General features: G+C 36.8%; 1 protein-coding gene across 1 annotated transcript; it reads right to left on the bottom strand.

Moving 5' to 3' along the window:
* Window positions 1-483: 483 nt before the first annotated feature.
* Window positions 484-8,322, bottom strand: gpr20 (G protein-coupled receptor 20). Its single transcript, XM_067394696.1, has 2 exons — window positions 8,188-8,322; window positions 484-1,766 (listed from the first exon to the last, which is right to left on the bottom strand). The coding sequence occupies exons 1-2, from the start codon at window positions 8,193-8,195 to the stop codon at window positions 671-673; spliced, it is 1,104 nt and encodes a 367-aa protein (XP_067250797.1). The 5' UTR covers window positions 8,196-8,322; the 3' UTR covers window positions 484-670.
* Window positions 8,323-13,186: the final 4,864 nt, after the last annotated feature.

Genomic DNA, 13,186 nt, shown 5'->3' with positions numbered 1-13,186 from the left:
GAACCCATTAATTTGAGAAAAAGTTCAAAAAATTATATTTCAAATAAATGCTGTTCTTCTGAACTTTCTATTAATCAGTAAATCCTGAAAAAATGTAGGCCTATCACAGTTTCCACAAAAATATTAAGTAGCACAACTGTTTTCAGCAATAAGAAATGTTTCTTGAGCACCAAATCAGCATATTAGAATAATTTCTGAAGGATCATGTGACACTGAAGACTGATGGCAAATTCAACTTTGCCATCACAGGAATGAATTACATTTGAAAAATAAATCAAAACAGAAAACAGTTACTTTAATTTATTGCATTTTTGTTCAAATCAAAGAGACTTCTTTTAAAAGCAATTTTAAAAAATCTTACCGACCCCAAACTTTTGAACGGTAGTGCGCTGTAATAATGGTAAGAAAAAAGATTCAGTAGATATAAAGACAATATTTTCCAGATAATGTTTTAATAATTAGTATTACAATATGATAGCCAATGATATAAATCTTAATGTAAATCTACAGTGTCACATGTGAAATGAAGTGCAAGCTCATAAAATCTCTACATTAAGGTATTTACAGTACACAGAGAAACAAAGTCTCATCTATGCCAGTGGTTTTGCCTTAGTATGTGACATGGTAATGGCAACCATCTGAATACAGTACAGGGCACATGTACGCTTCCTTATGTGGGTCGGCTTCCCTGCTGGACGGGGCTCATGTTTATCCTTATACTATTAGCTATAGCAATCACTGTGCCTGAAGCCTTTGAGCTCTTCTGCATGCTGATAATGTCTCCACTCGTTTGCTCTCTTTCCATCTTCCTGAAAAATCTCTTCATGGTAGACTGAAAGTTAGTGGTGACGAAACAGTAGACCACAGGATCCAAGCAGCTGTTCAGGCTGCTGAGGGTGACAGTCACATGGTACACAATCACATGATGAGGCAGATCAGGATGGAAGTAAAACAGAACTTGACGGATGTGAAACGGCGTGAAGCAGACAGTGAAGATAACCAGCACGGTCGACAGCAGCTGTACAGCTTTCATGCGTCTGTCGCGGCTCTGCTGCATGAGGCCCGGGCTGGAAAGGGCGCACATGATTCGAATAGTAAACACTACGATGATCACCATCGGCAGGAAGAACTCAAATACGGTCAGTGCGAAAAGTTTGGAGAGGCAGCAGCCTGAGTGCTTGAAGGCCGTTGTAAGAAGTGAGTAGGTCACGATGATGGCAAACAGCCAAATGCAGAGGCACACTGCTTTGGCCACACCGGGGTTCCTCCACTTCCGTGAGGCCTCCGCCTGCACGATGGCCAGGTAGCGATCAACGCAGATGCTGGTCAGGAAGAGGATGCTACAGTACATGTTGACAAAGTAGCTGAATATGTGCATGTAGGAACAGTTGAGGCACTTTCCTCCACTGTAGTACAATATGATACGAGTAGGGAGGGAAAGGTTAACCAACAGATCCGTCACAACCAGGTTAATGGTGTAGATGACTGATGTAGTCTTCGGCTTGGTCCTGAAGCAGAAGACATACAAAGCCAGACTGTTCAGGGTCATCCCTACCATAAAGATAAGTGTGTTGATGACCACCAGAGCTATCCACAGGCTGTAAAAGTCATTATAGAGACCTTCATCCAAGTGGGCCAGTCTGTGTAAATAAGGTTCACGGTATGGTGGAGAAGTATTGGTTGTTAGGTGAGGAGCTGATGTTGATGTGAGGCTCACATTCGATGAACCCTCTGTAAGGGTCATCTTTGTGGTTTGCTCGCTGGATCTGCACAAATAAAACAAAGAGAATGAAAAAGTTGCAATTACAAAAGATGCAATTTTTAAAAGCCATCTATTTGTAATTTCAAAGAAAAATGGTACAATTTCAGTTTTTGACTCATTGAGTTGAACATGTTTTTGCATCCACGCTTTATTTCATTCAAACAATTTGTAAGAACTATAAGTGTAGAGGTAAAGGCTCAATATGTACGATTTTTGGAATAAAATATCCAAAAACCACAAGAACTGTGGCTGCGTCCGAAAACTGGAAAATGCTGCCTTCTGAGGACACATTTCAAGGTAGTAAGGCATCAAGGCATGTCCGAATCCAATGTTAGCTTCACTTCCTGTCTCATGAGGTACCTTCCTCAAATCGATTTTTGAAAGAAGCATGGATGTATCCTTAGCCATAGATGTATATCTATGTCCTTAGCTGCCTTTGATATCCCACAATCCTGTGCTTTCCATTCTGTGACAGTTTAGCTAGAAAAATAAAGATGGCGTCCGAAAGTTGCGTTTGCTGCTCATTTTGTGTATAAATGTACGATTTTGACCAACATATTTAAATTTTGATATAATTTCTATCGAGAAATTACTACTGTTGTAATTAAATATTTGTTTAGTTCTCACCAAAGCTCGCACTATATTGCTGTAGATCATTAAACTGATACGCTGCTTCAGAAGTCTGTCCGAAATCAATTTCGTGAGGTGCTTTCATGTACAAATGCTGCCGTACAAGTCATTCTCTTTTAAGATAGCGAGGCAGCAAGACAGCTACCTATGTTTTATATTTTGTTGACTTGTGTATTTACACTATCCCAAATGTTTCCAAGAATGTTTAAAGTTGGCATGAAATCAAAATTGTTTACTTTGTTAGTCCATATTACTAGTCTTGTGGTGAACAATTAATCCGTGCAAGTTATTACACAGAAAAAAAAATTGTTTGTCGTGGTAATCTTTAATCAAAATCTGAAATGTTACTTCCGGTCTGGAATGGCGTTCCTTCCCTGATGATGTCAGTTTGACGGCTTGGGTTGAAAATGCTTAAACCACTCCCCTCCAACCATTAGTCTGCTATGAGCCAGAGATGGAGAGGAGGAGCGCTAAAGTAAAACCCTGCCCTCTATTCAATATTCCGTTTCACTTGGAAATACGTCACAACACTAGAGAAAAGTCGTTTGCAACTTCTGGTTCACGGGGACTTTAAATCCAGAGAAATGAGCAAAAGTGTTGCCTATCAATGACATCATACCCACGTTACCCTCAGTTTCCTGTTTTATTTTGTAGAAACCATGAAAACACCAAAGATACTTTAATATATTATGTGTTTTATTAAACAGGTGAGCAACTGTTTGGATGGATACATTCATTGACAGAAAACTAAATGTTATATAGTTCAACACAGTAAGTCTTATTGTTTAAATCTTGTTTTCTTGATTTACAGCCATGCCTAATAACTTACTGCAGTGTGCAACAAGTGTCTCATAGTAGCCGCCGAGCGAACGCACTATAATAACTTTCAACAAATGTATCTAATATGATAAAACAGTGCTACTTTATCCCACATATGCTTGACCAGAAGAAGCGGAAACTGTGGCATAATAAAAGTTCTCGAGGTGTGTGTCGCACTCGTCTCTCATTAGCAGCGGCCTCGTTTCTGCTCACACAGCACTTATCCCTGTTCTGCTTCATACTACAGTAACGATAATAATCTTCTACCTGAGTCCTGTCATGATTCTTTTCCACTGGCTGTAGACGTGAAGACAACACTTCCCATGATTCTGCGAAATCAAGGCGTCATCAAGCTACTCCTTTGTTTGGAATAAGCTACCTCTAGGGGGCGAAGGTCAGCGTGCGTACAGACATGAATCTGTATATCGTCAGCATAACAATAGCCGCGTTTCCATTACAAATTCGTGCAAAACTTTTGCGAAATTTCTAAATATTGATAAAAAAAGATTGCGAAATGACGGCATTTCTATTAACTAAAATGTCTTTTTTTCCTTTCGCGATAAGTCATTGCAAAAATCATGGCAACGGATGTTGGTAGGTTTACGTATATCCCAGCCACTGCACTAGCCAATATTTTTTAATCAATGGAGATGCAGACATGTTATCCAAGCATTTATTGCAAGAAAAGCCCCTTATGGGAGCGGCCACGTATAAGGTGTTTCTGGGAGTTTCTCCCTCATATCTGCTTCGAGGTCTTGATAAATTAATTTCTTTGTTGTTTAGAATCCATTAGTCCTATAATACTTTTGTCTTTTATGAGTTTAATGAAGAACTCTTGTCTTCTGTCCAAACATACCGCACCCTCTTTAAAGTACACATGAAATCAAAATCAACCCTATTTACTTTGTTAGTGCATATGACTAGTCTTGTAGTGAACAATTAATCCGTGCAAGTTAAAACACAGAAAAAAAATGGTTTGTTGCGGTAATCTTTCATCAAAATCTGAAAAGTTACTTCCGGTCTGAAATGACGTTCCTTCCCTGATGACGTCAGTTTGTCGGCTTGGTTTGAACACGCTTAAATCACTCCCCTCCAACCGTTAGTCTGCTATGAGCAAGAGATGGAGAGAAGGTAGCGCTAAAGTAAGGCTGTGTCCGAAAACCTAGCTGTCTTGCTGCCTCGCTGTCTTATAAGAGAATGACTTGTACGGCAGCGTTTGTGCATGAAGGCACCTCACGAAATTGATTTCGGACAGACTTCTGAGGCAGCGGAAGAGTATAATGATCTACAGCAATATAGCGCGAGCTTTGGTGAGAACTAAACAAATATTTAATTACTACAGTAGTAATTTCTCGATAGAAATGATATCAAAATTGAAACGTGTTGATCAGAATCGTACATTTATACACAAAATGAGCAGCAAATGCAACTTTTAGACGCCATCTTTATTTTTCTAGCTTAACTGTCACAGAATGGAAAGCACAGGATTGTGGGATTTTAAAGGCAGCTAAGGATACATCTATGCTTCCTTAAAAAATCGATCTGAGGAGAGGAAGTGAAGCTAACATTGGATTCGGACATGCCTTGATACCTTACTACCTTGAAATGTGTCCTCAGAAGGCAGCATTTTCCAGTTTTCGGATGCAGCCTAAAATACATCACAAGACTGGAGAAAACATGTTGGCAACTTCCGGTTCACGCAGACTTTAAAGAATGATCGAATTTTACATATGGCAGGTGACCTGGAAATGCGAAAAAAAAAAAAAAACTGTTTCCATTGCAGTTTTGTGAAATATTCCTGTTTTGAATTGACTGAAAAACTAACCCTAACTCAAAACGTTTTTTTTTTTTTTTTTGCAATATATGGGAGTTTTTGCGAAATTGAGGTGTTTCCATTGAGCGTATTTTCATTTCGCAATTTTAATTTGCGTAATTTAAAGGGTAATGGAAACGCAGCTAATGAAACCCCAGGCCAAACTTTCGAATGATCTCTTCAAGAGGCAACATATATATCCTAAACAGATCGGGCCCACACCCTGCTGTGCCAATGCTAGTTCAGATTTATTTTTCCCCAAACATACATACTGGAAACGATCAGCGGGATAGGATTTAAACCAATAAAACATGTCACCAGAGATGCCTAACCACCCACACATCCTTTTAAGGAGGATGGAATGACAGTGTCAAAAGCAGCACTAATGTCTAACAGAACTAAAATGTTGCAAGAACCCGTGTCAGCAAAATTGCGGAGGTCATTTGTGACCTGGACAAGAGCAGTCTCAGTGCTGATAATAAATTTAAAAAAAGGTATAAATAAACAAACAAATGAAATAAATAAAGTTGGTACAGCACAATATGTAGCACAATATAAGACAAGTAAATCCAAAAAAAATCTTTTTTTTGTTAACAATAAGATGGATATTTCATTTTTATGTACTATATAAAACATTTATAGTTGCAAACTATATACTCTTGCAGTAGACAGTATGCTATAATATAGGCTATTTCAAACATACCGTCAGTTTCTCGTGTCATGTTTTACCTACAGGTTTGGTATGTCAGGACATAAAAATAATTGACAGTTTTAAGACTGCGTGTGTCTACATCTCAAACCAATGTCACATGGTACAATGTGGCATCATGGAAAATAGCCTGCAAAAACAAATATGCTTTCCTTCCATCACAGGAAGAATGAGCCTGATAAACAAACAGCCTGGAAGCCTCTGACGAAGAGGTGCCTACGGTCTGGCATAGTTCAGATGGTGTTCAGAATGAGATGTGTTTATAATTAAGACTAATGGGAAGGATTTGTTTGGATACTGAGATTCGTGGGAATAGAAGTCTATCCAACTACGCAAATGAATTCTGAGCAGCATCTGAAGGCATCAGACTTCTGACTCGTTTTTTCATGTTTATTTACTTAGGCCTTTGCTCAATTTACATCTTAATTGAAAAGGCAGAACAATATACAATATTTATTGACCAAAATAAAGTTGTTTAGACATCAGAGACGAAACTCCACAGAATTAGTTTAAATATTTGAACAACGTCAAGCACTGTTGCCTGATTAAAATTAAGCTAAACTCCTCTAAAATGAATAACGTTTGACTCATTTTCTTTAAAACGCTGCATTTTATAGCAGTTTCACACAGACAGTAAAAAATGTACCTGAAAATATAAAAAAGGCAGAAGATTGACAAGCCAATCAACTGTTTGTGAGAGAGGTGATGACCTCCATAGAACTATTCCTTCTGTCTAGGAAATATCTAATCCTCATCAAAAAGCAGACTCTCCGATATAAAGAAGGAATGCCAATCTCCAAAACAACAACAAAACTAATGGTCCTTTCTGAGAGACAGTGATGCAGTAATGCTGTCCAAATAAATATCTCCGTGTGAGTCGCCGTCAGAGCTTTTGATGTAGGCTGGTTGTCTTTGGCTCGAGTATGATCCCTCGCTGTAGCAAAATACTGCTCCGGCACATTAAATTGTGACAAAAGAACATGTATAAAATTTGGGAACATTAATATATATATATATATATATATATATATATATATATATATATATATATATATATATATATATATATATATATATACACACACACACATACATACACACAGAGCTGGGTAGATTACTTATTATCAGTTACTGATTGCAAATTACATGACACAATTTGTAATCAGTAATATAAATCTCTTAGATTACACATTTTTAGTAAATTTTGCGCTAACCCTTATTATATAATCTTATACTATTTTAACAGATACAAAGAAAATATATATTACAAAAAATATGTTCTGTTCACAAACAAGAGCCTTAACAGATTCAATTTATGGACAGTTAATACTTCAAAATACTTACACTAATGTACCTGTTAGTGTTTGCTGATAGTAACACTGAATAAAACAAAATCACATCTTATGATTTTAAAACATATTTACTTAATTTAGAGTAAATTTAGAAAACAGTAACATTACAAAAACAAAAATTGAAAAACATGAAATTCACAGCAATATCACTGCTACATCAAATATTTCATCTATATTTTATATATATTATTATTATATTATAATTTCATATATATACAATTTATATTTCATATATATTCATCTATATTTCATCTATACCCACTATATTCCCACTCACTGCCAGAAAAACTCGAAGAATCATGAACATATAAGGCAGGTTTACCATATAAGGCAGGTTTATATGGCAGGTTTATTATAAAAAAAGATATAAACATTAAAAAAATTAAAAATTAGGAGAATCAATGAATTGTGAACAACTTACTGCCATTGTGTAGATAATATCTAATCATGTAATTCATAAAAAGTAACTGTAGTCTGATTACGAGTATTATAAAAAGTAGTTTACTCTAATTACAAGTACTTGATTTTTGGAATCTGATTACGTAATCCATATTACATGTGTGTATATGTATATATATATATAATATATATATACATACATATATATATATGTAACTATATTATATTATAATATATATAATTCAAACTAAATTTTGCCATCAGTGTCATAAACAAAGTGACATAATATAACATGATATAACATAACATAACATAACATAACATAACATAACATGATTAATATAATATAATATAAAATATAATATAATATAATATCTAAAAAAAATTATAATGTATATTAAAATACACATTTACAATTTACAAGTTTTTAGTATGCCTCTTGGTATTTTTGCACATTCTATCTCTTGCACATTTTGATGCATCTACATTGCACTAGTTACTAAGTTTTTAAATGGCTAAATATATGTATTAAAATTACTGTTGATTATTTTGATCACTTAAAAAAAAAAAAAACTGTTCACCAAATATTTAAGATGAAAACGTCATGATAAATAACATACAACTTTAGTATTAATTAATAAAAGCACAACAAAAATGTGCATCATCACACAGTAATCACTCACAACAAAATGTAGTGGCTTACCTGCACATATAGAAGGATGAGAAGTTGATCTTGGAGTGTGAAACAGAAATGTTGTAATGAAGGCCACAGATCTGACACTCAAATTAGACCCTAAAACACCCCTTAAACCTTAAATGATGAAAACCAAATCCCCTGTGCTATAAACATGTTGAACATCTTCACTTTGTATGGACAAAAAGGAGAAAGTCTCTCCACCTTGTCTGTGCTGCATGTCTCTTTTTCTGTCCCTCTCTGTTTCACTCTTGTTGTTTCCTTCCCTCCCTTCATCCTCTGGCTCACAGGAAGTTCGAGTTAGTTTGGATAAACCCTGATATTCTAAACAGTGGATTCTGGGATTTGATGCTCTTCATTTTGATTGTTTAGTTTACTGAAATAAAATTCAGTGTACATTAAATACAATATTAGGATTATTTGAAAGAAAATGTTGCCTTAAATTTTACAGTAGCACTTGGGGGCTAAAAAAAATAAATACTGCATATAATCCAAAATAAGTTGATAAACTTGATAAAATGTCATAAACTGCATAAGTCCTCCTTTTTAAGTTTTTTTAAGGTGTCATAACGCCAGCTAAAAAAAAAGAACAGGATGTATTAATACTGCTGGACGTGTCCACACTTTTTCCACATTTCCTGTCTGGAAACTCATCCATCACCATCTGCCAGGTCTCCATCCTGATGTTTCCGATATTTCTCCAACCAAAGATATGAAATCTGTAAGTTAAGTTCAAATGTGACAGAGGGAGTTTAAATCAGTGGAACTGTATGCTGTCCTTTGTCTCAACAATATCTAACAGCATTGAATGTATGTGAATCATATTTATATGTGGCATTTTACAATATGCCCATAAACTCTTGAAAGTCATACATGTTATTCTATAGGATTCTGAGCCCTGGTGGTAACTGAATAACTGTGTTCAGTTGTCAACCATTAAATTTTGTCACTATCAAGATTCAGTTTAAAAAAACAAAACAAATTATAATAAAAAAAGGCAAAATACTAGACAAATACTTCTCACCTTCAGGACTAGTTGTCACTAAGGTTATATCTCAATTGCTAAAACATTTTGAGAAAAAAGGCCAATTACACAAACACCTAATTTGAAGTTTAAATAATACCATCTAGCATGAGCTGAAGAAAGTGCTTCCATCCACATCCATCCATCATAAACCTGTACTCCACACGGCTCTGGGGGGTTAATAAAGGCCTTCTGAAGCCTTTACCCCTGTCCACCATCAAAAGTGCCTAAGCGAGCATCGGAACTGGACCTAGAAGCAGTGGAATAATGTCTCCTGGTCCGATGAGTCCCATTTTCTTTTACATCATGTGGACGGCCATGTACGTGTGTGCCATTTACCTGGGGAAGTGATGGCATCAGTGGAGCCAGTGGAGAGAGTGTGATGCTTTGGGTTCTGCTGGGCAATGTTCTGCTGGGAAACCCTTGGTCTGGCCATTCTGTGGACATAAATTTAATACGTACTACCTACCTAAACATTATTGTAGACCAGGTACACCTCTTCATGACAATGGTGTTCCCTGGTGGAAGTGGCCCTGCTACACTGGACATATTGCTCAGTGTTTGAGGACCATGATGAAGAGTTCAAGGTGTTGCCCTGGCCTCCAAATTCCCCAGATCTCAATCCAGTCGAGCATCTGTGGGATGTGCTGGACCAAGGCAGCTCCACATCAAAATCTACAGGACTTGAAGGATCTGCTAGCGTTATTGTGCCAGATACCATGCACAGGACACCTTCAGGAGTCTTGTAGAGTTCATGCCTCAGCAGGTCGGTGCTATTTTGGCAGCAGAAGGGGGACCAACAGCATATTAGGCAGATGGTTATAATGTTTTGGCTCAACTCTGTGTATATTAATTAGAATTTGTTAGCCAAAACAATGGTTTGGTGTGTTTGTTACCCTTAACATTGTTTCTGTTTCATTGTGACAAATTCCTCCATAAAATGTGACAAACACTTTGATCATAAATTCAACATAAATTTTTTTTTCTTGGTTAATAACAGTAGAAACATCCAATTCAGCTTTTTTTTGTAGCTCAAGAATTTAATGTGCTTATACAGAAATTGACTTAAAAATAAACACTGGAATGTAGTGTAAGGCTGAGTGAATATGGTCGGAATTCTTTCCAGCCCTAGTACATCAGTAGTCCCTTTAAAGGTATACATGTGAATTAAACATGGGACAATGCCCTTCGTCATCACAGTGTGTTCATGCCTATCTGATACAAGGGACTCATCAATATGCTAATTAAGGACTGTTGGGACAGGCACAGGATGGTTCTGTCTCGGGAGGCAGAGTAGCTTGCACAACCAATGCACATCTGTTCCATTTGCTACACAGAACGCTTCTAACTACATACTATTTACCTATTTGTGTGTTCTAACATGTAACTATATCATGTTTGATCGCAATTCTTCACTCAGGGTATAAGAAGTAATAAGTAACTGCTGATCTAGAAAGGCTCACAAGAAAGACAGTTACTCTTTATCTTCTGCACAGCAGTGCATTAACTGTCAACTAAGTTTTTCTATGCTTATGTTGTCCCATTACTGACTGTATATTTAAACATGTAACTTAATAAATACAGGTGCTGGTCATATAATTAGAATATCATCAAAAAGTTGTTTTATTTCACTAATTCCATTCAAAAAGTGAAACTTGTATATTATATTCATTCATTACTCACAGACTGATATATTTCAAATGTTTATTTCTTTTCATTTTGATGATTATAACTGACAACTAAGGAAAATCCCAAATTCAGTATCTCAGAAAATTAGAATATTGTGAAAAGGTTCAATATTGAAGACACCTGGTGCCACACTGTAATCAGCTAATTAACTCAAAACACCTGCAGAGGCCTTTAAATGGTCTCTCAGTCTAGTTCTGTAGGCTACACAATCATGGGGAAGACTGCTGACTTGACAGTTGTCCAAAAGACGACCATTGACACCTTGCACAAGGAGGGCAAGACACAAAAGGTCACTGCAAAAGAGGCTGGCTGTTCACAGAGCTCTGTGTCCAAGCACATTAATAGAGAGGCGAAGGGAAGGAAAAGATGTGGTAGAAAAAAAAGTGTACAAGCAATAGGGATAACCGTACCCTGGAGAGGATTGTGAAACAAAACTCATTCAAAAATGTGGGGGAGATTCACAAAGAGTGGACTGCAGCTGGAGTCAGTGCTTCAAGAACCACTACGCACAGACGTATGCAAGACATGGGTTTCAGCTGTCGCATTCCTTGTGTCAAGCCACTCTTGAACAACAGACAGCGTCAGAAGCGTCTAAAGACAAAAAGGACTGGACTGCTGCTGAGTGGTCCAAAGTTATGTTCTCTGATGAAAGTAAATTTTGCATTTCCTTTGGAAATAAGGGTCCCAGAGTCTGGAGGAAGAGAGGAGAGGCATACAATCCACGTTGCTTGAGGTCCAGTGTAAAGTTTCCACAGTCAGTGATGGTTTGGGGTGCCATGTCATCTACTGGTGTTGGTCCACTTTGTTTTCTGAGGTCCAAGGTCAACGCAGTCGTACACCAAGTTTTAGAGCACTTCATGCTTCCTGCTGTTGACCAACATTATGGAGATGCAGATTTCATTTTGCAACAGGACTTGGCACCTGCACACAGTGCCAAAGCTACCAGTACCTGGTTTAAGGACCATGGTATCCCTATTCTTAATTGGCCAGCAAACTCGCCAGACCTTAACCCCATAGAAAATCTATGGGGTATTGTGAAGAGGAAGATGCGATATGCCAGACCCAACAATGCAGAAGAGCTGAAGGCCACTATCAGAGCAACCTGGGCTCTCATAACACCTGAGCAGTGCCACAGACTGATCGACTCCATGCCACGCTGCATTGCTGCAGTAATTCATGCAAAAGGAGCCCCAACTAAGTATTGAGTGTTGTACATGCTCATACTTTTCATGTTCATACTTTTCAGTTGGCCAAGATTTCTAAAAATCCTTTCTTTGTATTGGTCTTAAGTAATATTCTAATTTTCTGAGATACTGAATTTGGGATTTTCCTTAGTTGTCAGTTCTAATCATCAAAATTAAAAGAAATAAACATTTGAAATATATCAGTCTGTGTGTAATGAATGAATATAATATACAAGTTTCACTTTTTGAATGGAATTAGTGAAATAAATCAACTTTTTGATGATATTCTAATTATATGACCAGCACCTGTTACTCTACCTGCTTTAAAGGGTTTGAGAATGTTTCCTTGTACCACTGATGAAGTGATTATAACTTTTGTTCTCTAAATGTTCAGGTTAAATCCTACGTTTCTTATCAGTTCTATAGGGTTTTACCTTTAAAGAACAAGAGTTTAAAGAATAACAACAACTATAATGGAGTCTTAGTTAATATAACAGAGATTAGTAATACAACTAGAGATCATTTATATTGGAGTCAGATCAAAAAAATGAATTATGCACATCATTCTTCAACTTCTTTTGGTTCAAAATAGCATAGCTTCCAGCCTTAAAGAAGTAAAATCACTGGAGTAAAAAGTGTGACAACTACCTGTGCCCAGTCAAAGCATTTAAAATAGAAATGAGGTGCCCACTGGTAAAACGAGGTTTCCATTGAAAATGAAACACTGCAGACATCTTTTCATTTACTACACCACATGTATCTTTAAACATAATAGCCCCTTTAAAGATAATAGGCACTGAATGGGTCCAAAAACAAAGATAAACACTCTTATTAAAGGACATTTCATGTAATAGTGTCTCAGTTGCGTGGTAACAGAAAGATGAAAGAATTTGGGTGGTTTAAAACTAGTGCTTTATTTTTTAATCATCGTTTTGGCTTCCTGGCAGAATTACACTGGGAGTGAACAACTTGAATACAGGCCAATTATCTGCTGAGTGCTGAAATATACCGTATAACATATAGCTGAACACTAGGTACCTTTTTCAGAGCGGAAAAAACGTCATCTCCTCCTTGTTGGATAATCCGTCAATGTCCAATGTCTCTGTTTCTC

Source organism: Chanodichthys erythropterus, chromosome 2 (assembly GCF_024489055.1).
Source record: "Chanodichthys erythropterus isolate Z2021 chromosome 2, ASM2448905v1, whole genome shotgun sequence".
Lineage (NCBI taxonomy): Eukaryota > Metazoa > Chordata > Actinopteri > Cypriniformes > Xenocyprididae > Chanodichthys > Chanodichthys erythropterus.
The sequence above is the reverse complement of the archived record's forward strand: the minus strand, read 5'-3'. Positions and strand labels throughout refer to the sequence as shown.